Source organism: Balaenoptera musculus, chromosome 6, assembly GCF_009873245.2.
Source record: "Balaenoptera musculus isolate JJ_BM4_2016_0621 chromosome 6, mBalMus1.pri.v3, whole genome shotgun sequence".
Classification (NCBI taxonomy): Eukaryota; Metazoa; Chordata; class Mammalia; order Artiodactyla; family Balaenopteridae; genus Balaenoptera; species Balaenoptera musculus.
Window position 1 is genome coordinate 56475291 of NC_045790.1, and position 25924 is coordinate 56501214.

Sequence of the window (25924 nt, forward strand, 5' to 3'; positions counted from 1 at the left end):
GGAAAAAAATCTCATAAAGCCACTGATTTTCCCTAGCTGGTTGTCCTATGAAGGGATTGGGGTCTTGGGTCTCTCCCAAAATTGACAGGGTCCTTTAGTGTCCTCTATCTCATTTAACCATCAATGGCATTATGCTTGAATTCTGGAGAGTATCAGATGGAAATGGTAAGAAAGACAAAGGTGCATTTCTTCAAAAGCTCTTAACTCAGATCCATTTTCCTATCTTGGTGATCTAGAATGCACCCAACAGAACATACAATAACTCCTTGCCTTCTACTGTAAAACTTAGAGCAGAAAATAGTGTCTCATTCCTCCTTTCTCTTGGCTTTTACTCTCATTTTGACCATGTGAGTAAGTCATAAAGAAGAAAAGACTCTGTATTCCAGTTCAGTGTTCCCAATGTATTATCTAAATGTTCCTGATTTCATCATTAGTCCATTATCTCAAATCAAAGTTTCTCCTCCAGACTCAAGAATGAATAGAAATGGGATTGAACTCTTTGCCTCAACCCTCCTTTGAATTCTGTCAAATTTTCTGTATGTAGAGTAGAATACAGCTTAACAAATGGCTTGAGGAATGTAACTTTAAACTTCTCCCAAGGGTAGGTAATTCAACTTATTCATACATACAACCTATGTTTTTGCGTATCTTAATATTAGCATATTTAAAAGATGTCTTTGATATGCTACAGATGAGCAAAAAAGCTATTTATTAGGCTGATAGTTAGACACAAAAACATAACCTAAAGCCATCCTCAATGAATGGCGTGCCATTTATCTTGAATTTCCCGAGTAGGTTTGTGCCACCACTATAACATGACACATGTTATGGTATCTCATGATTCTAATATAGAATTTGTGTAAAGTGAATTAGAAAAAATAACCCTCCAAATGGCAAATGTATATGAAAAAAAGATATCAAGGACAAATATTTTCCAAAAATATTGCCATTGCACTAATGCTAATCTAATGAGCCTTAAGAAATGCAATGATCTCACATTTGTCTTATTGTTAAAACTGCAGAGGTGGTTTAACAAGTGTTTTCACTTGTGTGCTTTCACTTTTAACAAAGTGTGTGCTTTGTTAGATGTTAAAACAGTTTTTTTTTTTTAAGTGGCATAATTAAACTAGAATGGTAGGTGCCCTGGGGAGACATTCACAGCTCTGTTTAAATATAAGTGAAATATCACAGATGTTAGCCAAAATTTCTAAATGTATGCTTGCTTCTGAAGTCCTACTTGAAAGAGATTTTCAAAGTATTTTCCTATGACCCTTCAGTGATTCTGTTTCATTTATTAGGTTTCCTCATTAGACAGAAAAACATTCATTCATGTTAATAAAACAAAAAAATCTGTGTAAGACTATGTTTCCTAAAATTTTACAGCAAAGATGAATTCTAAAATCTCCTTAAACTGCATTTGAACTTGAAGCGCCCAGGATTGTATTAGTCATAATCCTTTGTTTAAAACACAATCATTACTGGTCTGTGCATGGCCAATCTTCCTTCCTCCCTCCCTTCCTTCCTTCTCTCATAGTAATGAAATGCACACCATGCAAAACAAAGCTGCGATCTCCAGATTATCCTACATTTAATCATCTCTCCCCCTTATCCCATCTCCCTGCCTCCATCCACTACAGTAAACCATTATCTTGGATTCTGTGTTGATTGTTCCCTGATTTTTTTTATTTGCTTTTATTGGTATTCTACCTTTTAATCAATTAATTTATATTTATCTCATTTGGCTAAAAGATTTAATGTTAGCTGTTATTGTGGACTGTTATCATTCTGTCTTAAACCTGGAAGTTTTCAGTTTATAAAGAACTAATTCCAGAATTCTGCCTCTCAGTCAGCTGTCTAAAGCATGAATCCATAGAACCTATGTTATTACTAATCACTAGATTTCAAGCTGTTTCCCCAAACTTAGGAGACATTGTTAACCTTTACCGATACTAATGGTAGTTGCCAGATTTCAGTGTCCTGCGTGTAGAGCATGTACAAAGTATAATAAAAAGGCAATAAAAGTTAGTAAGATAGTCTTTGATTAGTTAACCTCCTTAGGTTATTAACAGATATTCAACCTTGGTGAAATTATCTAGCCATTTTAAAACTTACTTTTTCCTCAGTAATTTAAAATATCAATATTTACCTTGACCTTCTTAGTGACTCTTGATTTCTATATAAGAAAAAGTCATAGTATCTCAAAAGCTATAGAATTTTAAGAAATTATTTAGGGGTCCGTGGTAATTGTGTTCTAGGCAAAAATTTGAGAATATGAGATAAAAGGGCCAGAGAATGCAGGATCTGAGTAAAATAAAAAATATTTAAGGGTTAAAACAATAAAAAAACCTTAATGATATGTAGGTTGATATTTTACCAATTTTGTTCACTTGAGTTACTAATGCTTCGCAGAACCCTTTTTAGCTTAAAACAAATCATCATGTTCTTTATTAAAAAGATTTCACAAAAACTCAGTTTAAGATAATCTATGTATTATAAAACTTGGAATCATAAAAATTTATACCTGAATCTTTCTAGATTTCTAGGCTACAAAATACACCATAGAAGGATTTCTCACTGATCACAAATTCCTTGGACACAAAGTATTAGGGTTCAGATTTATCTTGCATACTTTTCCAATTTATAAGACTTTCACAGGTAAAAGTGAATTAAACATCAATTCTGTAACTTAGGGAGACTCTATACATATTTTTCCGAGTAAGTTAAAAAAAAAAAAAAAAAAAGCACTTAATGTTTGGCTGGAGGACTGTGGACATACTGCTTACTTTTTTAAATACCTTGATTACTATTTTTTTTCTTTTTTTAATTGCAGTATAATTGACATTAATTTCAGGTGTGCAACATAGTGATTTGATATTTTTGTACATTACAAAACAATTGCTATGTAACCCTAATTTCCATCTGTCACCATGCAGTTATTAAAATATTATTGACTGTATTCCCTATACTATACATTACATCCCCATGACTTATTTATTTTATAACTGGAAGTTGATACCTCTTAATACCCCTCAACTGTTTCTCATTCCCCCCTACCCCCCCTCACCTTGGGCAATCAATTTGTTCTGCATATCTGAGTCTGTTTCTATTTTGTTATACTAGTTCACTTATTTTATAGATTCCACATATAAGTGAAATCATATGGTATTTGTTTCTCTCTGACTTATTTCACTTAGCATAATACCATTTAAGTCGATCCATGTTGTCGTAAAAGGCAAGATTTCATTCTTTTTTATCACTGAGTAATATTCCATTGTTTGCTTAACTATTGTTTTTCAGTTTTGAGGTACCATTGACAAGTAGAATTGTAGGATAAAGTGTATATTGTAGAGATTTAATGTATGTATACTGTGAAAGGATTCCCACCATCTACTTAATTAACACATCTATCACCTCATGTATTTATCTTCTCTTTGTTTTTTGTTTTTTTTTTTTTGGTGAGAATAATTAACTGCTACTCTCTTCGCAAATTTCAAGACTACAACACAGTGTTATCAGCTATAATCACCATGTTTTACATTACATTCACCCTATAGCTGAAATTTTGTACCCTCTTACCAATCTCTCCCTATTTCCCCCACACCCCTGGCATCCACTTTTCCACTTTCTGTTTCTATGAACTTGACTTTTTTTTTTTTTTTTAGATTCCGCATATAAATGATACCATGCAGTATTTGTTTTTCTCTGGCTTATTTCACTTAGCATAATGCCTTCAAGGTCCACCCATGTTGTCACAAATATCAGGATTTCCTTCTTATGGTTGAATAATCTAATTAATGTTTGTGTCTCTGTGTGTGTGTAAAATATTAATACCTTATCCAATATATCATTGGCAAATATATTCTCCTATTCCATAGGTTGCCTTTTCATTTTGTTGATTTTTTTTTTTTTTCCTTTTCTGTTCAGAAGCTTTTTATTGGGTTGGCAAAAAGTTCGTTTGGGTTTTCTGTAAGATCTTTTAGAAAAACCCAAACAAACTTTGGCCAACCCAATAGATTGATGTAATGCCATTTGTTTATTTTGCTTTGGTTGCATTTGTTTTTGGTGTAAAACCAAAAAAACCATTGCCAAGGCTGTTATCAATGAGCTTTCCCCATATGTTTCTTCCAGAATTTGTATGGTTTCAGGTCTTATGTTCAAGTCTTTAATCCATTTTGACTTGATTTTTGTGTGTAGTATAAGGTGATTTGGAATACTATCTGACAGAAAGCAAAACATATTTTGAAGTTTATTCTTTAAACTACAGGGAAAGGAGAATTTGAGGAGATGGGGTGATGTCAGTTGGGCTCTTCAACCTTTCTTGGGTATTCAGATAAAGGTGACTTAAGTCCAGCACTCTTTTCAATATCTCTGTGGATTTGGAGAAGGAGATGCTCACATTTCACTCATGAAAGTGATTTCCGTTTCTTCTGATTTCCATTTCATCTCTTGCAGTCTTTATTTTTTTTAGACCCAAATTTATATAATGTTGAAATCTTATAAAACGCCCCTCATGTAAGGGGATTTGTTGTTTCTGGGAGAATTTCAGTGAAGATTTGGATGTTATGGCTACAGATTAGAAAAATCAAAGAGTAAATCATTTTAAAAAGAATAATAAACACCTTTTCTAACGGAGTTTCAATCATCCCCCTACCAGGGTAAAATGATTAACCAATCCTCTTTTTCTTAATTTTTTTTTTTTTTTTTGGCTGCTTTGGGTCTTTGTCACTGTGCACGGGCTTTCTCTAGTTGCAGCGAGCGGGGGCTACTCTTTGTTGTGGTGCGTGGGCTTCTCCTTGCGGTGACTTCTCTTTGTTGCAGAGCACGGGCTCTAGGCACGCGGGCTTCAGTAGTTGTGGCACAGCGGGCTCAGCAGTTGTGGCTCACAGGCTCTAGAGCACAGGCTCAGTAGTTGTGGTGCACAGGCTTAGTTGCTCCGCGGCATGTGGGATCTTCCCACACCAGGGCTCGAACCCCTGTCCCCTCTATTGGCAGGCTGAGTCTTAACCACTGTGCCTCCAGGGAAGTTCCCAATCCTCTTTTCTATTGTCTCCAATCCCCTCCCCGCTCTAGCTTCCTTTCTCACCCTCACAGTCCACTGGTAGCTCCCCTTGATAGATTCCTGTTTGTTTAATATGCACAGTAAGTGATCCCTCTTTTTGTTTTACACTTGCTTATTCAGACCATTGCCTAAGTATTCCATTAGGGCAAGGTTCTTTGAGGATTTTTCCTATTTTTTAAAAAATCCTCTTCCCCCAAAATTCTATATCTTGCTCATGTTTTTTCCTCATTTTATGTGCAATAATAATGTCATTAGTTCTTCAATACATGTTAGCTATTGTTTTGTTTTAGTGAATATTAAATCTATTAAAATAATATATGTTTATTTGATTTATTTTTATTTTTGGCCACACTACGTGGCTTGCAGGATCTTAGTTCCCCTACCATGGTGCAAACCCACGTGCCTGGCAGTAAAAGCACAGAGTCCTAACCACTGGACTGCCAGAGGATTCCCAATATACTATGTTTAAACATGGTTTTATAACTCTATTTCCCTATAGGCTCATAAGTTTTGCTTCTGCAAATTATTTTCACCATTGGGATACTAAAAATATGAATGTCAGGTTGAAGAGAGAATATTGTAGTTAAAAAGAATTAAGAATGATTGCTTATTCACCCACTTTTTGGTATTTACATAATCTGTTTTTTAAAACAGCAAAACCATATTCTAATTTGCTTCTGTATTTTTAGGTTCTTAGGTAACCTTAGGCGTGGCATTAATGAAAATGTAGAATGCAAGCTGGGAGCAGTATTCATGTTAAATTTTGTGCCCTCCTCCTTAGAATCTGTGGTAAATTACCCAGAGAATCTTTGTTACTTTACTTCTTATTAAGTTCACTTATCGAAAAAAAAGAGATAGTTAAGATCCAGGTTTTAGCAAGAGTTTATGACTTTCTGGATAATTACTTTTTCTGTAAGACGATGGGAAATATATTGGCCATGCTTTGTGCTTTAAGGATTATTTCATTTCTTAATTATTCTTTTGGCAAAATAGGAAGGAGAGGTGCAGATAAGCTACCTAAGGCTAATGTTTCCACTGTGGAAGGCAGAAAGCTTGGAAGAAAATGGGCTGTTCTTTACATGACAGGTTAAAACAGGTTATCTTTACATGTTGAGTAGACAGTGATGAATGCTCCCAAAACATCCATGATGAACATTTCTTTGATAATATTTCTTCTGTCTGATCTTCTTATGCTGTGGTAGGAGATTTGGTGAGATACACTCACTTCATGGAATGATCTTGCATTTTTTTAAATTAGTGTATGCAAGTTTAAGTTTAAACACTTAACATTTGATATTTTACCACTACTTTTTAAATGATTAAAATAATATTGATTTTCTGAATTTCTGTTATGATTCAGTTACAGCTTAGACGTTAATTGTTAAATTCTGTTATTTGACAAATTAAGCTTATGTTTAATATTAAGCAGGCACTTTGCCTGGGGATATAACTGAATTTAGACTATCTTCTACTTAATTGACAAATATTGCTACTTTTAGTAACTCCCTGTCCCCTATCTCTGCCTGATGCTTTTTATTTTGAAACATACTCAGCTGTTTTTTGTTGTTTTTTTTTTTTAAACCAAGTGAAGCTGCTGCAATATGGAATGTCCCCCATTATAATACTGAGATCTAATACTTACTGGATACTTTCTATGTACCAGACACTGTGCTGTGTTCTTTAAATGCATCTCTCACAAGTAATCTTAGTATAGCTTCACAAGTTAACACCTCCATTTTATTGTTGAGAAAAATGAAGAACAGTGAGGACAAATCACTTGACCAAGGTCATACAGCTAGTAAGTGTTGGAACATGAGTTTAATTTGTAGGCTGGTTACCTTCAGAGCTACACTTTCAATCATTATGCTAAGGTAGGTGTCTCATTTAGGGGAACATGATGACTACCAGCTCTGATGGGTAAGGACACGCTGAAACTGCTGAGTAACTTTGCTTTGCATAATGTAAAGGACACTTTATATTACTCCACCACTTACTAGCCCATGGGATCACTGTAAAGTCAAAGACTAATTGCTCTTACTCATGAGATGTGGTGAGGATTAAATGAGGTAATGCATATGGAATATGTAGTTCATTGCCTGGCAACTGTAAATTGCCAGTAAACATTTGCTTTTATTCTCATTATGATTGTTTTGGGGTATTTAGACTAATGCATTTCTATTGTGAAAAGGACCTTAAAGATCAGGTCAACTCCTGCCCTCTTGACCTTTTAGAGAGCAAGATATTTGTATGAAATATTCTCTAGACTACAGAATGAAATTTCCTATTTTAACTTTTCTCTTTGGTTCAAGTGGTCAAATGAATGTATTTCTTAACTTGTTAACTTGTAAAAATTTGTTCATTCAACTTTTTGTTCCTGTATTTCTCTTTTAACCTTCTACCACAATAAACTTCATACCTATAGAAAAGTTGAAAGAATACTGTAATAGCACATGTATACTCTTAATCCAGACTCACCAATTATGACCATTTTTCAAAATTTGAGTTCTTCCTCACCTTTTTCTTTCTAACTCCATATATGTGTGTGTATGAAATGTTTTGGCTGAATTATTTGAAAGTAAATTGCAGTGATAAGTACACTTCATCCCCAAATCTTTCATAAGAACAAAGACTTTTTTGCACATATCATAACAGTATTGTAACAGCCAAGAAATTTAATATCAGTGAAATAGAAATAATGTTATTTAATATGCAGTTTCTATTCAAGTTTCTGTAATTATCTCTACAGTTTTTATTTTGAATAAAATACATTATGATCAAGGATGTTGCTGTAAAAATCTCAGTTTTCTGAAGATATTAAAGGTTATGGAAAACTTCATAATTTATTGTAAACTTTCTCTGAGTATGTGAAAATGACCTACATTCAAGTAACAACATTTTTTATATTTACTATAAATGTAGATTGCAGATTGCCTTAGTTGATTTCACTGTGTTCTTCCTTCTTTGCCTACCAAATCTATCTGGATTTTAAAGAAGGATGAAATAACCACTGTGTTAGTTTTCATATAAAGCTTCCCTGAATTTTTAAAATAGTTTTGTTTGAAAATTTTCAAACATACCCCCAAATAGAGAACATAGTATAATGTCTCCATGTACCCATTCACCCCTATTCAATTATAATCAACATTTTATCAGTCTTACACATCTCCTCTTCCAATTATTTTTTTGTGGTCTATCAGCACCTGTAGGCCGGAGATACATCATAAATCAGGTTCATCCAAGAGAAAACCATTTTGCTACTGAGTCTCTCTGTACTTTGCTTCACTAAGGGATGAAGAATTAGTTCAACTGTTCATCTTCTCCTTAGCTCTTTATAGAGCAAAAAACTAGTTCTAGTCAAATTGTCTGATTCCAGATTTCTTTGGGGAGGATCATAGGATACCCAGAGGCTAAGATCTCCTAGATTCTGTCACATTCTGAATCTCTTGTCACTGGTTCCCATGTTTTCATATGGACCAGAGAGGAGGAAGATCCTTATTGACTCTTTAACCTAACCCCACTTACTTGCCAGCTCTAGTAATTTTTTGGCCTAAGAAAAGAGAATGACTTTAAGTTGAGAATTAAAGGGAAAATGTATTCTTTTATCCACCTAGTCTTTGAAAGATTGCTTCTTGAAATATCAATTATTTTTCTTTGTCATGTAAGCCAAGAACTTATTTTTCTTTTGCCTATGAGATAGAACTGAGTCAAATTTAGGAGAAAATTTATTTTGGATCTCAAATCCTTTGAGATTCCTTCTTTATTCATATCACCTTATTTATAAAGGCAATATGTTAAGGAAAATATGCTTATTATGTATCATATTTAATTATGCAGACTATGTTGAATCCTTTTGGACGTTGGGGTTATAAATAAGTAAAGGAATTTTTAATCCCTCCCAACTGAATAGGAAGATAATTTAAGATTATATAGACAGCGCGGCGGCGGGTCTGGCTGGCGGCTGCGGTGGCGGCGGGCGGGAGGAGAGTGCCCCGTGTGCACGTGTGGAGAAGCGGCGGCACCAGCGCGGCGGCGGGCGGCACCCCCGCCCCCTCTGGAGACGCAGGGCCGCGCTCGACTCTCGCGGCCTCCGTCACCCGCTCAGCTCCCTGCCCTAAGCGAGGAGGCCGGCTTGCGGGGTGGAGTGGCCCGAGCTGAGGGCGCGGAGAGCTCAGGGCGGCGACGACAACGGCGTTGATATCTGTGGTAACAACGGCCTCAGCAGGCGGGGAAGATGAAAGGCCGGATCGAGCTGGGAGATGTGACACCACACAATATTAAGCAGTTGAAGAGATTAAACCAGGTGATCTTCCCAGTCAGCTACAATGACAAGTTCTATAAGGATGTGCTGGAGGTTGGCGAGCTAGCAAAACTTGCCTATTTCAATGATATTGCAGTAGGTGCAGTATGCTGTAGGGTGGATCATTCACAGAATCAGAAGAGACTTTACATCATGACACTAGGATGTCTGGCACCATACCGAAGGCTAGGAATAGGAACTAAAATGTTAAATCATGTCTTAAACATCTGTGAAAAAGATGGCACTTTTGACAACATCTATCTGCATGTCCAGATCAGCAATGAGTCTGCAATTGACTTCTACAGAAAGTTTGGCTTTGAGATTATTGAGACAAAGAAGAACTACTATAAGAGAATAGAGCCCGCTGATGCTCATGTGCTGCAGAAAAACCTCAAAGTCCCTTCTGGCCAGAATGCAGATGTGCAAAAGACAGACAACTGAACAAATTACAGATGAACTTTCTTGCACTTGCTTGTCGCCAAATAAAAGAGAGGCCCATTGATTCCCCCCCCCCTTTCTTTTAAACCTTTCCCCCTTCCTTGTTCTTGTGTTTCCTCCTTTCAAAACTTCCTTCCCTTTCCTCTAAAAGTTTTAAACTTTTAAGGACTTATTAATCATGTTTGGATTGTTTTAGTTTTCTTATTTTTGTGAGGTGGTTTGATTGTAGGAAGGAGAAGGTATAGATCTGTTTAGTTTCACAGTTAAGATATATGGTCCCAAAAACTTGAGTGTCAATTTCATTTTTTTTTAATGTCCTGCTTTCACATTGAAGGGCAGAGCCTACAAAATATTGTATATTTCAGAGGACGAGAAGCAGCAGCAGCAATATCTTGTTCTCTAACTCATAGACAAGTTTAGTGTGTTCGTGGTACTTTGGGGTTTTCAAGATTCTGTGGGATACTAATCCCTGTACATTGCCTTCACTCCACCTTTTGTCCTTCTGAGTATTATCTCAGGAGTTGGACCATTGTTATCCTTGTAAGAAATACTAAGCTTATTTTGTTCTGTTAAGCAGTTATTTCTTCCTTCCTCGCTGGTGGCTGACGGTGGGTGGGACAGTCTGAGTAGGTAGTATTATACTTTGGTCTCAGCATTTGAGTTAAACTGCTTTTTGCTAATGAATGGGCTGGTTGTTAGCAGGTTTATTTTTCCTGCTGTTGATTGTTAGAAGTGGCATTAACTTTTGGAGTGTGGGCTGGTGAGATTAATTTTTTTTAATATCCCAGCTAGAGATAATGGCCTTTAACTGACCTAAAGAGGTTTGTTGTGATTTGCTTTTTTTTCTCCTGTCCTTTTTCTTTAGTAAATCCACAATAGTTAGTCAAACCTTAAAAATGGAGTTGATGTCCTTATAGGTCAATGCCCCTAAATAAACCTGAAGCAGGTGTTGTCTCTTGGACATATTAAAAAATACCTAAAAGGAAGCTTAGATGGACTTGTGGCACAACAAATGCATTTAATGTCAGCTAATGCAGACTGTTAGAAGTGTGGCCACTGAGCATTTGATTTTAGAGGAAGGAATATCTAGACAGTATTTTTGAGAATAACATAGCTGTGCTAATTGCTTATCTGTTGGAGAACATCCCAGATTTGCTTACATTCTGTGCCTGTGATATTGAGTTTAAGGATTTGGGGGTGGGAGAATTATTAAACATATTGCTTCTATTCTTGGAAAAAGTAGAAGTCTAGAAGTGTTAATAACGCAAATGTCACTGTGACCTCCTCTACTGACAGGACTGGTTTAGGCCAGATCGTTTCCTGGCACATAGGGAGTGGCTTTGACGGGTCGATAACGTTTTGTAAGATAGAAGACATCTGAAATTTTCATGTTTTCCTCCATAATCCCATCTCCAATATTTAAAATTTTCTACATTGCCAATACTGGTGGCCCAAGAAATGTTTTCATTAGACTTTAAAATAATGCACAGAGCTTGAATTTTCTGTTATTCGACTTTAAAAGGAAGATTGATTCGTAATATTTATCCTCTTATGTAAATTCTGGCATAAAAGTTTCATCTCTTCAAATATGTTGAATGACAAAATTATTTTACACAATGTTTATGCACATTTTATAATCTTAAGTTCTTACTTGAGAATGTAAAAATACAAGGTACAATAAACTTCAGCAGTCTTAGTTGAGTGCCAAGAATAATATAGAAAAGGAAGATAGTTGATAAATGAGTTTATAGGGTTATAATCTTAAGATAGTAAAAATGTAGAAAGACCATGCTGGTTTCTTGGGTATCAGTTTCTTAAGCAGTCCAAATCTAAGCTTAGAAGAAAAGTTTAGCATTAAGCACCTTTACCTTCATGGATAAGCTTCAGCTTGCTCTTGCCAAGAGAAGAGTGCTTGAGTTACAGAAGGCATAATTAGTTTGAAGATTCAGCCTTTTTGTAAACTTTGCATATCAAAATAGATTTTGATATATAAATGAGTTTTGTGAGATGACACTGCCTCTATTTCTATAACCATTTCACCTGGACTATCTAATCAGTCCTATGAATGTATCCCTGAATGTGGTTAATGAAAACCGAATAGCTGCCTCATGACAATTAAGTACATATTATTTATGGAGGAAAAAATATTAAATTTTGAATTGAGTGTGTAGGCTCCCTATCATTTTAGTGTTTCTTTTTCCACACTAGTCACTGACTTTAACCTAAATTCTAAGTGTTTGTAAAGGGTGAATTGTCCTACATCAAACTTACATGAAATAATTCCATCCACTTATGGAGGAGGAGGATGTAGAAGAGGTAGAAGCTGGGCACTAGTTCATGTGCCTATGAGTCAGTAAAGACTGAAATAATGTCCCATGTTCAGTTGGTTATTTTGATAAAAATTATCATTGAGGTAAAACAATTCTGTTAACTGGAAGATCACAGGATATATCCATCATATTTTTCAGGGCAGATAGTTTTTTTCTGTAGGACAAATAGATAAACATTATATTGTATGGTAATTGCATTTAGGTTCTAAAGAAAAGAATCTGCAGAGAAATCTATGCAATATATAATTTGTCCAGATTAGTTTTCATAGTGCGCATGGAACATTCTCCAGGATAGATCATATCTTGGGTCACAAATCAAGCCTTGGTAAATTTAAGAAAATTGAAATCGTATCAAGTATCTTTTCCGACCACAACGCTATGAGACTAGATATCAATTACAGGAAAAGATGTGTAAAAAATACAAACACATGGAGGCTACACAATACACTACTTAATAACGAAGTGATCACTGAAGAAATCAAAGGGGAAATCAAAAAATACCTAGAAACAAATGACAATGGAGATACGACAACCCAAAACCTATGGGACGCAGCAAAAGCAGTGCTAAGAGGGAAGTTTATAGCAATACAAGCCTACCTCAAGAAACAGGAAACATCTCGAATAAACAACCTAACCTTGCACCTAAAGCAATTAGAGAAAGAAGAACAAAAAAACCCCAAAGCTAGCAGAAGGAAAGAAATCATAAAGATCAGGTCAGAAATAAATGAAAAAGAAATGAAGGAAACAATAGCAAAAATCAATAAAACTAAAAGCTGGTTCTTTGAGAAGATAAACAAAATTGATAAACCATTAGCCAGACTCATCAAGAGAAAAAGGGAGAAGACTCAAATCAATAGAATTAGAAATGAAAAAGGAGAAGTAACCACTGACACTGCAGAAATACAAAAGATCATGAGAGATTACTACAAGCAACTCTATGCCAATAAAATGGACAACCTGGAAGAAATGGACAGATTCTTAGAAATGCACAAACTGCCGAGACTGAACCAGGAAGAAATAGAAAATATGAACAGACCAATCGCAAGCACTGAAATTGAAACTGTGATTAAAAATCTTCCAACAAACAAAAGTCCAGGACCAGATGGCTTCACAGGTGAATTCTATCAAATATTTAGAGAAGAGCTAACACCTATCCTTCTCAAACTCTTCCAAAATATTGCAGAGGGAGGAACACTCCCAAACTCATTCTACGAGGCCACCATCACCCTGATACCAAAACCAGACAAAGATGTCACAAAGAAAGAAAACTACAGGCCAATATCACTGATGAACATAGATGCAAAAATCCTCAACAAAATACTCGCAAACAGAATCCAACAGCACATTAAAAGGATCATACACCATGATCAAGTGGGGTTTATCCCGGGAATGCAGGGATTCTTCAACATACGCAAATCAATCAATGTGATACACCATATTAACAAATTGAAGGAGAAAAACCATATGATCATCTCAATAGATGCAGAGAAAGCTTTTGACAAAATTCAACACCCATTTATGATAAAAGCCCTGCAGAAAGTAGGCATAGAGGGAACTTTCCTCAACATAATAAAGGCCATATATGACAAACCCACAGCCAACATTGTCCTCAATGGTGAAAAACTGAAACTATTTCCACTAAGATCAGGAACAAGACAAGGTTGCCCACTCTCACCACTATTATTCAACATAGTTTTGGAAGTGTTAGCCACAGCAATCAGAGAAGACAAAGAAATAAAAGGAATCCAAATCGGAAAAGAAGAAGTAAAGCTGTCACTATTTGCAGATGACATGATACTATACATAGAGAATCCTAAAGATGCTACCAGAAAACTCCTAGAGCTAATCAATGAATTTGGTAAAGTAGCAGGATACAAAATTAATGCACAGAAATCTCTTGCATTTCTATACACTAATGACGAAAAATCTGAAAGTGAAATTAAGAAAACACTCCCGTTTACCATTGCAACAAAAAGAATAAAATATCTAGGAATAAACCTACCTAAGGAGACAAAAGACCTGTATGCAGAAAATTATAAGACACTGATGAAAGAAATTAAAGATGATACAAATAGATGGAAAGATATACCATGTTCCTGGATTGGAAGAATCAACATTGTGAAAATGACTCTACTACCCAAAGCAATCTACAGATTCAATGCAATCCCTATCAAACTACCACTGGCATTTTTCACAGAACTAGAACAAAAAATTTCACAATTTGTATGGAAACACAAAAGACCCCGAATAGCCAAAGCAATCTTGAGAACGAAAAATGGAGCTGGGGGAATCAGGCTCCCTGACTTCAGACTATATTACAAAGCTACAGTAATCAAGACAGTTTGGTACTGGCACAAAAACAGAAATATTGATCAATGGAACAGGATAGAAAGCCCAGAGATAAACCCACACACATATGGTCACCTTATCTTTGATAAAGGAGGCAAGCATATACAGTGGAGAAAAGACAGCCTCTTCAATAAGTGGTGCTGGGAAAATTGGACAGATACATGTAAAAGTATGAAATTAGAACACTCCCTGACACCATGCACAAAAATAAACTCCAAATGGATTAAAGACCTAAGTGTAAGGCCAGACACTATCAAACTCTTAGAGGAAAACATAGGCAGAACACTCTATGACATACATCACAGCAAGATTCTTTTTGACCCAGCTCCCAGAGAAATGGAAATAAGAACACAAATAAACAAATGGGACCTAATGAAACTTAAAAGCTTTTGCACAGCAAAGGAAACCATAAACAAGACCAAAAGACAACCCTCAGAATGCGAGAAAATATTTGCAAATGAAGCAACTGACAAAGGATTAATCTCCAAGATTTACAAGCAGCTCATGCAGCTCAATAACAAAAAAACAAACAACCCAATCCAAAAATGGGCAGAAGACCTAAATAGACATTTCTCCAAAGAAGATATACAGATGGCCTACAGACACATGAAAGAATGCTCAACATCATTAATCATTAGAGAAATGCAAATCAAAACTACAATGAGATATCATCTCACACCGGTCAGAATGGCCATCATCAAAAAATCTAGAAACAATAAATGCTGGAGAGGGTGTGGAGGAAAGGGAACTCTCTTGCACTGTTGGTGGGAATGTAAATTGATACAGCCACTATGGAGAACAGTATGGAGGTTCCTTAAAAAACTACAAATAGAACTACCATACGATCCAGCAATCCCACTACTGGGCATATACCCTGAGAAAACCATAGTTCAAAAAGAGTCATGTACCAAAATGTTCATTGCAGCTCTATTTACAATAGCCAGGACATGGAAGCAACCTAAATGTCCATCGACAGATGAATGGATAAAGAAGATGTGGCACATATATACAATGGAATATTACTCAGCCATAAAAAGAAATGAAATGGAGGTATTTGTAATGAGGTGGATGGAGTTAGAGTCTGTCATACAGAGTGAAGTAAGTCAGAAAGAGAAAAACAAATACAGTATGCTAACACATATATACGGAATATAAGGAAAAAAAAAAGCCATGAAGAACCTAGTGGCAAGACGGGAATAAAGACACAGACCTACTAGAGAATGGACTTGAGGATATGGGGAGGGGGTGGGGTGAGATGTGACAGGGTGAGAGAGTGTCATGGACATATATACACTACAAAATGTAAAATAGATAGCTAGTGGGAAGCAGCCGCATAGCACAGGGAGATCAGCTCGGTGCTTTGTGACCACCTAGAGGGGTGGGATGGGGAGGGTGGGAGGGAGGGAGATGCAAGAGGGAAGAGATATGGGAACATATTGTATATGTATAACTGATTCACTTTGTTATAAAGCAGAAGCTAACACACCATTGTAAGGCAATTATACTTCAATAAAGATGTTTAAAAAAAAAAAAAAAGATTATATAAAATTATTTGATCATTCATATCCTAAAACATTTCCTTTTCAAGAACAGTAGAATATAAAATGTTTTCACTAAGCCAAAAATATGATCAGGAAAATAAGTAACCTATAAGGATACCTGGATTCTAATCCTGATAATGTTACCAGTTAACTTTATGATCTTGGAAAAAAGAGTCATGGTAACATTGCTTCTCATCTGCTAAATGGAAAAATAGTATAGGTGAAAACTTAGACCCCTTTTGTTTCTAAATTTCTGAGTCTGTATAAACATAACTTTGAGTCTGAATACTAGGGTTGAAACCTATGAAGACAAAAGAATTAACAATATCCAAATGGGATATAAAAGAAGGCTATAATATAAGCTGTATTTAGCCCCTACAACAGAAACAAAAATCACAGAAGCAAAAGCCTCTGCTATTGAATAGGAACCACATTGTTCTGTGTAAATATGAAACATTATTTTCCAGTTGTGTCTAGCACCTCTGCTGAAGTTCTGTTTAGGCATTAAACTTAGAAGATACTTAAAGATTTTTTTTTTTTTTACCGTAACGTTTGATGATTCTGATGATATGTAAAAGATGTTTTCCAAGGAGTCATAGTCACAACCATCTAAGAACCCTAGAAGTCAACCCAGAAATCACAAAGAAGCATTTATCTTAACAAAGAAAACTTCCTGATAGCTAAGAATCCTCTAAAATATACCCTCTTCCCACCTTTAACATTTTTTTTTCTTTATCACTATATTATTCCCCTCTGTAAACTTTTGAGGGTATAATTATTCATACAAGCACTCTTCATACCTATTTCTCTTTTTCTTTGTCCATGTGTGTAAATAGCCAGAAAATAGCCCCTAAAATTTATAAGAAGAGCTTTACCTAGATCCTTTGCTTGAGAGACCAAAATGTCTAGTGATCATTGGAATGCATGTCTATCGACCCCAGACTGTGATGACATCTGTCTGCATAATTAATTTTTTAAGTTTGCATAATTAATTTTTTAAATTTTATTTTATTAAACTATTCCTACAAATACAACAGTATAAAAGTGTCCTGCATATATGATGCACTTTCATGAAATAACATAAACAAAACCAGAACCAATCAGTACTAGAATATATATATATGCAGATTCTAAAGCGTATGGTGCAAATTGTTAATAGAAGTAATAAAAGAAATCAGCTTAGACCATTCTAGAAAATGGATAAAACATGAACTAAATGTTAAGTGTTAGACCTTAAATGAGGGAGGAGATTTCAGGGCACAGAACCATACGTATATATACACATATGTCCAAAGGGGAAGGTAAGTGTGTGAGCAGAGAACATTTAGAAGGCCAGAAGAGAAGACTGTTAGGACTATTCGCCAAATTTTTCAGATGTGAGGAACATACTGAGGAATATTGTCTTCATTCTCTGGGCAGTTGGAAGCCAGTATGTGTTCTTACACAGGAAGATAACATAATGGAGCCTGCTGTTAAAACAACAAACAAAAAACCCCATTAAATTATCAATTATCTTAAATATGCTAATAAAAATGTTACTTTTGTTGTCACATAATTATAATAAATAGATTAGATTTTTCTTTTTTTTTTTTTTAAGTAAAGAAAATATTCTTTGAGCAAGGAGTTAGCAAATATTGACCAGAAAAACAGTTGATGGTCTCAGTGGTAATTACAAAGTCTCCCACCCATTTCAGTGAAGAAATAATTGCTGTTGAAAAGTTTACAAATTATTTTATGGAGTAATGTTATAATAAAATCAGGTAAATTTTCATGTCCTAAATATTTTGTTTTGTTTTCAAATGAAATGTAATTGAAAAGGCACCAGGACACCTGCAATATAATAAACCTAGGAGGATGTAGAAGTGACATTTAAGAAAAATGAGCTTTGCTTAAAAATCCAAAACAGATTTTGGTTAGGGTTGGTGTCTGTAGAACCAACTTAGTTTCCGTCGGAGCTGAAACCCTCCCCTCCCTAGTTTTAGTGGGAGCTATTTTGTATTACTCCGTGAACACAGCGTGTGTTGCAAATGCTTTCAGAGATCTTGGGGAACTCAGCTCAGGGCACCAGTGACAAATATTTCCAAATACAAACTATTATACTTCTAAATGGGAATTTCTTTGATTTTCAGTTACAAGAAGGTGTTGATTTGTAGTTCCTGCCGTCCTTTCAATGTCAAAGAATTAAAACTTGCATGAGAAGTCATAGTGAATCCTTTTGAGAAACCTCCTCCTAAGCCCAGGGAGATGCTCTTTTCACTTCATATCTTGAAAAACTAGTTACACCAGCCAGGCAGTTCTGGGTATAAGGCACTGTGTGGCAGTTAGGGGTAATCCCCATGTTTGCATAGACAAGAATGGATTTTGCACTAACCCAGTTGATTTTGCCCTCTTTTTAAAGAATGGAATAAAACTTTTATTTAAATGGACTTATAACAATTTATTTTATCTAAATATGTCTTTGCTTATTGAAATGGCAAAGAGGTAACTTTTTTTCAATGATGGTACTCAATAAGAACAGGTTTGTCAAGGGATTCCTTTGTATACTGCTAGTGGGGTTAAATTGATTGGAAAATACTGTCGAGGAAAGCAATGTTGTTATTGGATAGGTAGAGTTTACAAATGCATGTAATATTGGGGTAGTAGTCTTGTCTTTACGCATATGTTCTTAAGCAAGAATTAGTGAATTTTTTAAAAAAAATGGACAAAGATGGTATAATATTGTGATTTACAATAAATATATATTTGGTCTTCATCCCAAAGTTCCTAAAACTCTTGGGATTTCCAAAGTGGTGATAGCTATAAAGGCAATGACAGTGTCTTTTGTTATTTTAATAAAGTGACTTTTGGATGGCAGCTAAGGATAGGGGCTAGTTACCAGGAGAACCAGTCACCTTATTAGAGGGCTGGAATTTTCACCCCCAGTTTCTGGAAAGAGAGAGAGGGGCTGTAGGGTGAATCGGTTGCCAATGATTTAATCAACCATATCTTTGTAATGTAATGAAGCCTCCATAAAAACTCAAAAGGACTGAGCTCTGAGACCTTCTGGGGCAGTGAACACATGTAGGTTCCTGGAGAGTGGTGTGCCTGGAGAGGGCATGAGAGCTCCATGTTCTTTCCCCATATCTTGCCCTATATGAGTCGCTAGCATCTGGTTGTTCCTGAGTTATATCCTTTTATAATAAACCCATAATCTAGTGAGAAAACAGATTTCTTGAGTTCTGTGAGCTGCTCTAGCAAATTAATCGCACTGGAGGAGCGGCATCCTGGGAAGCTGCGTTTTACAGCTAGTCAGTCAGAAGTACAGGTAATAACCTGGAGTGGTGACTGGTGTCTGATACCCAAGCTTAGGGTTGTCAAAAGCTCCAATCTATAGCTGGTCTGTCAGAAGCTCAGGTGACATCCTGGGCAAGTGAATGACATCCGAAATGGAGGGGGAGACAGTCTTGCAATACTGTGCCTTTGATCCGTGGAACCTGATGCTATCTGCAGGTAGTTAGTGTTAGAATTAAGTTGAATTGTAGGAGACCCAGTCGGTGTCCAAGAATTGCTTGGTGGTGTGGGGGGAAACCCCTTCTCCACACATTGACGTTGGGTCTCAGAACACTAAGAGATGGCCAGAGCATTGTTATTGATAATCATGAAAAAATTGGAAACAACCAAAAAGTGCCCAAATCTTGCATGGCAAATTCTTTAACCGAAGTATATGAGTGTATCTTACTATTGCAATCAAGAAAAGTCATGTAAATATGTGTGGGGATATACATATACCCAAATGTATAAACATATATATATACTTACTTATGAAGACTCTAACTGTTGGTTCTTTCAGACTGTCATTATCTACTTAGTGTTTTTTAAGTAATTTCTATTTTAATTAGGGTTTCTCTGTGTAACTTTGATATATCTCTTAGTTTTTATCCAAGCATGTGAATAATGTCATTACCATGAACAAAATATATATGACTAATTGAAAAACCATCTAAACATTTTTTTCCATAAGTTTTAAGAATAAGAACTGACTATGTCAACCCTAATTACTCTTGTACCATAAGTCTCTTGGTGTGAATCTTACTGGGGTGACATAAAATTTATTTCTCCCAGTCCATTCATGTAATTGGAATGGTAGGTAGAATTCCCTAGCAAAATTTCATTCTCTCACTCCCTCGCTCCTTCTTTCCCTCTCTTTTTCCATCTCTTTCCATCTTTCTCTCCCACTCCTCCCTCTCTCTTTCCCCCAATTGCATACATTTCCAATTACATAGTTTAAAAATGGTCATAAGGTAACAATTCATTATGTTAGCATAGGATAGAAAAATGCCAGCTGAGATTCCTCTTACTGTTGGAAGAAATACAATAAATATTTTTTAAATTGTTGTCTAATTATAAAAATATGAACTTTCAACTGTAGTGTCTATTTTGCCAACAGTTATGTTCTTTCTTGCTAATCCAATACATAATTTTAGTTTTTTCAACACTGCATTTTCTTGGAGAGATGCCAATTTGCAGATCCGTACTACAAGTGTAGTAATTTTGCAATGTTAGAGTGATTTGTTTAGTTACAATTTTCTTTATCTTCTGCTATGGTGATAAAAGCTACAAATGAAGCTTTGACTGAGGAATATACTGGATACAAGGCCATCGTGGCATGGATAAACAATTTACTACAATTACTAGTGGTGCTAGGGAAGCTTCAAAAATACATTTCCAAAATGGAATAGTCTAAGTTACATCGATATATTTGGCTTCATGTCTTAATCTTTGCTTTTGTCTATTTTCCTTCAGGGTGTGAAATGTGACTGTATTTGTCACATTTAATACCAGCCTTAAGCTGGTATTCTTGTAACTTAGACATAAGGAAGGCAGTAGAACACAGAAGCATCAGGGTGCTGATGGGAAATAGCAAGTGTTTAGAAAGACCAGTAAAATTTGCTTAATATCTCTATACAGGTTTTCCCTGCTATCCAAAAGTTGTCTGTTCCTATGAAACCTTTCATAAGCTGAAATGGTGTAAAGGGAAGAATCAATTGCCTTAGGACACATCTTGCTAAAGATTGCACAGAATAAATGGAGATAAAGCACAGATGCTCACAGACGCAATTCAGAGCTATGGAGGCTTGATGCTAAGATGCAAGTGTAGTTCCTAGGGAAGGAGCTTGGTGGTGCCACTCTCACAACTCAGGGTGCAGGCTGCCTTTATAAGGGCTCGCTGCAAAACAAATGCTGAACGCTGTTTTTGCTCTTTGCCTTTTCTCACAAAAGTGAAAATGCTCTTTGGATTTATCTTGGTTACAAAAACAGGCACTAATGTAGGGCTTTCCAAAAAGTTAAGGGACATAAAGCAAACTTTTGAAAAGCAGAGGATACCTGTATTCTTATAAACATATGAACAATAATTAAGAAACCATGAAAAACTATATTGCCTCTGCCCATAACCCAAATAAGGCAAATATGTCCGCTTACATGCCATCAAATACTGTCCAGTAAAGAAATGTCTTCAAACTTGGCTCAAGCTGTTCTTTAGTTGAGGTTTCAAAAATAAGTTGTTAACAATGATGTCTTTCCTAGCTGACTTTGTAATCCATTTTCTGCATCTGTTTTGCCTTTAGTGACTCCACGGTAGAATAATAATCATGGTGCTTTTCAGAAGCAGATCTTGTGAAATGCCATATGCTATATGATTCTCAGAATGAAAAATAGTTTTACATTGTCAATTATTTGGGCTTTTTTCCCAGGAGATACTTTTTATGAACATGTGAATTTTACTTTATGTGGTAGATTTGTTACAGAAAAGTTATTTTTAAACTAGTTGGGAGAATCATATCTTATTTTAAATGTACGGGAGGAGTTTGGTAGTATTAGGGACCTTGTGATAAACACTTTTTCAAAGTGAAATATTCTAAATTATTTTCTAAGCTGTGATTTTCTATACTGTTATCTAAAATGAGGTGCAAATATACTTGATGAAACTTTAAAGGAAATGATGTATATGGCACATGAGAAAGCCAGCTGGCCTCTCCCCAAATGGCCTTGCATTACCTTCATAATGCTGCCATATTCCAGAGTCTGACCTTGAAACTTGCAGGCTCAGCAATTTGCATTTGTCAGCACTGTAAGACTAGACTTCAGGAGCATTAACTAAGTTCACTATTGTATTAAAGCAGAATACCAACTTCATTATAGCTATTGAAAAACCTTGCTTTCATATGAACGAGAATAGTTATGCAAACAGGACAAAAGCATTCTCTCCTTAAGGTGGAGAGCGCTATTTGGGAATCCAAATCATTGTCATGAAGTTATTTTGGTGCAGTTGGGCTCAGAATATGGAGGTCAAATAAGGGATATCATACCGCATGTTTTATTTTGCCCTTCCCTGCCCTCACACCTCAGAGGCATAGTTAATTGATCATTGCTAATTGATCAATTGATCCATTAGGCTAAGACTCAGCTTTAGAATCCTTCTCAACATGGTGGTCCAGAAAGCTACCTCAGCTGATCAGGGTTGGCACAAGATCTGGTACCTGTTCTTGGGCAAATCTTTCTGCTCTGTGCCTCAGTTTTCTTATCTGTGAAATTAATGGGTTTGACTAAGTTTTTTTTTTTCTCCGAGGTCCTTTTCTGCTCTACAAATAACTGCTGGTTTGAGTAAATGACTTCACTGCTTCACTGTGGTGGGTCTTAATTCCTTTACCTTTAAAGTGAGGTTTTACTGAACAATAAAAAAAACAAAAAATAGACTGAGAGTTATTCAACTCTTATCTGAAACTGTAAGTCAGAGCTTTTAACTACCTATGCTAACCAGTAAGAAATGGAGACATGGATCAATTGCTAGTCACTGCCTTGTGTGCGCTTTTGAGTCATCTGTGTCCAAATATTGAGTTGGTGGAAGAGTGCCATAATGAATTATGATGTCTGTTCTGAGAGCAGAATGTGGGAGTATGGGCACATTTGCCAGGTGTTTGCCATGTTGGAGCTATAGATTAATTACTATCCCCAGTATTTGTTTCATTGAAGTGTTGTTAGCTGTCAAGTCTGAGAGCAGACAAAACTGAAGCAAGTTTGAAGTCCCATGTACTATTTTCTGGAAATGTGTCTGTAAAATCAGGCATATTTCTATTATGCTGGCTAAATACAGACAAAGCATAACTGTTTTGTGTTATCATATTTGTTGTCCATATGGGTCTAGTAGCAGCAAATGTCTTCTAGTTATAGAGCCTCCAAAACATCATGAAATAGTCCATATTTTAATGGCAAAAAAGATCTCTCCTTACCTAAATGTATTCTTTTTATAATTCAAGACCTGTGGTCCTCTATTCACTAAAACAATTGCTCAGACTGTAGATCACAGTTGCCTGAGTGTTCTGGTTAAGGAGAAAAAATATAAAGTTCTGGTTGGTGTTAAGGAGTGAATCTTTTGACAAAGATAATGGTTCCGTGTAGAGTGATAATACATTCTTCGTATCTTTGATTTTTTGTTCATTTAAAAGTATTTCTTTCCATTTGGATTTTTTCATTTACTTTAAGGAGAGTATTCATCAACCATGTTCATCTAAAAGATATTAATGTCCTCTTCCTTCACCCAGACTTTTACTTGTGCACAAGACAGATACTAGATATGATTAGAATGAATACTGCCATATTAACTTATTAATAAATGTCTGTATGGCCTATGAGGGATGCTTGCCCTGAAATAAAACTTTCAGACATCTCTGCTCAAAAAGCAACCAACCTCCGTCTACTGCCTGACTGAACTATAATTTACATTTTGTGTAAAATGGACAGAAAACCATTTTAATTTAATATATAAATGTAAAACTTCAGCTTCCACTTGCTGTAACATGGACTCCATTATTTATTTATTTATTTTTTATCAGCAAAGGCTGCATCCTGTGAGCTTCTGTGATGGAAATCCACTGTGTGCAGAGAGTGACTTTATTAGGCTATGGGAGAGGATGAAAACAGTTTGAGATAAATAAAAAAAGCAATTACCTAGGCCTGGGAAAGAGATACCGCACATTTATTCAGGAGGCATTTAACTTACTCAGGGCTCCATTCCGGTGAACTGTTGTTCCATTTTCTATCTCCCTAATATATGCCAAGTCAAATAGGAAGAAACAGAATGATGTTTCCCACCCCAATAATAAGGAGTCAGACATTTGAGGACTAGAGAAAAGCTGCCATTAGGGGAAAGACAAACCATGAAGATGTCTGTCATTCCATTTCTAGTGTTGGGCATTGAGGGCAAAGCATTTGAAATTGTGACATAATCAATTGTAATAGTCACTGGGTAGATGGACTAAAGCCAAGTACAGTTTCTGCAAAGCTGATGAATAACATGCTTACCATTTAAAGGCTGCCACCAAAGTTCCTACTACCAGGGCTTATAACCAAGGTTGAGGGATAAGAAAGAAGAAGAATATATGGGTCTTTTAACAATCACTGTTGCTTCTGTTTCCTGTTCTTCAGTGATTCATTTCATGCTTTATTTTAGCTTCTTTCCCTGAATTTATTTTCTTACACATTTCAGCCCTGAGTCACTCCTTTCTCCTCCCTAGCTCACTGATCAATAGAGCTCTTACAGTTCTGTTGAGCAATGACATTTCCCATAGGGGTGTCTATTCAAGAAGGAATGGGGAATATGGAGCAAACTGAATGAAGAAGAGGGTGAAGCTCTGCTAAGAAAGGTATCCCTACAGTGATAGGGTCCATCAGAAAATTGGGACAGCCTGACAGATTCTACCAAGAGTTCTGAAAATAAATTTCTTTTCCTTTAAATTTTCCTCTTCTTAGAATTTATTTCTTCTGTGACTGCTGGGAATTGTCACTAATTCTATTTCATCCCTTGAGAATCGTGTTTTACAGCCTTACTTCTCTTGGCATCCATCCTGCTAATCTAGGTGAATGAAGAGTCCATTCCTTGGCCTTATACACTTGATGTATTTCTTTTTGTTACTGTACTTCTTAAGTAAGTTTTGCCTCCTAGTACTTCAAATAGCATTTCCTGTGTACAATTCTAGTTTCTTTTTGTTTCTAATGGTCAGTCATGATGTGGCAAAGTAGAGAGAAGCTTGCCTTTTTGGAAAGATCTCCTCCTCTTTATTTTACTGGGCATTGCTATGAGAATCAACTGAGAAGGATGTGAAAATATATTGAGCACTACAAAGCTTTGTAAAAGTGAAAGTCATAGTTTTCCTGGCTTTGCTTTTATTTATTTATTTGATGGCCCTCCTGTAATTCTTCATTCTAGCTTATAGCTGCTCTGATATTAATAATCAAACACTGTACAGCCTTTGCTTCTGTAAAAGAAAAAAAGGGCTGCCTTGACTTGACCTCAAAGCATCGTGGCATGAATGGTCACAGTATTAAGATCAGGACCACTCAAAAGAAAAACAACAACAACAAAAACAAACAAAAAACAAGCAAAAGATCAGGACCACTCAAATCTTGAATCAATTAAATGCCTGTGAGAAGTCATTAGCAATGGGAAAATCTGGCAAATACCATGTTATTATCTGATTCTTTTTCATTTTGCTCATTTTGTAGCTATTTGACAAGCAAAAAGAAGAACTATATTTGTATTTCTTCCAGTAATTTTAAAGGTTATTGCAAAAGTGCCCTAAAATCCTCAATTTGGTAGTACAACAGTTAGAAGAAAATAAAGTTGATAGCAGTGAAAGCTTCTGGGACTTTTTGAATATCATCCCTAGATATGCCAAAAGGTGCGATTACATGTAAGAACACTTGCTGTTTGGTCTGATCTGTCAAAATGGGCAACAGGTCAGATAATCTTTTGTCATTTTTATTGTTTCTCTGGGGTATTGACTTTGCAGAAATTATGAAGTTGAAAGGGATTTTTGAAACTAGATTATAATTCAGATAACCTATTTATTTTAATTAGAAAAGTGACCAAAAA

General features: G+C 35.8%; 2 protein-coding genes across 2 annotated transcripts in view; both read left to right on the forward strand.

Annotated features, from left to right (window-relative positions):
• PTPRD (protein tyrosine phosphatase receptor type D) overlaps nt 1-25924 on the forward strand; it is a 2174486-nt gene that overhangs the window by 703797 nt on the left and 1444765 nt on the right. The gene's annotated exons all lie outside the window — the stretch shown is intronic.
• Nucleotides 8997-10775, forward strand: LOC118896482 (N-alpha-acetyltransferase 50-like). The gene has a single exon (XM_036854310.1). The coding sequence runs from the start codon at nt 9291-9293 to the stop codon at nt 9795-9797; it is 507 nt and encodes a 168-aa protein (XP_036710205.1). The 5' UTR covers nt 8997-9290; the 3' UTR covers nt 9798-10775.

Coding starts and splice junctions, on each gene's coding strand:
- LOC118896482 (XM_036854310.1), top strand. CDS start 9,291: ATGAAAGGCCGGATCGAGCTGGGAGATGTGACACCACACAATATTAAG.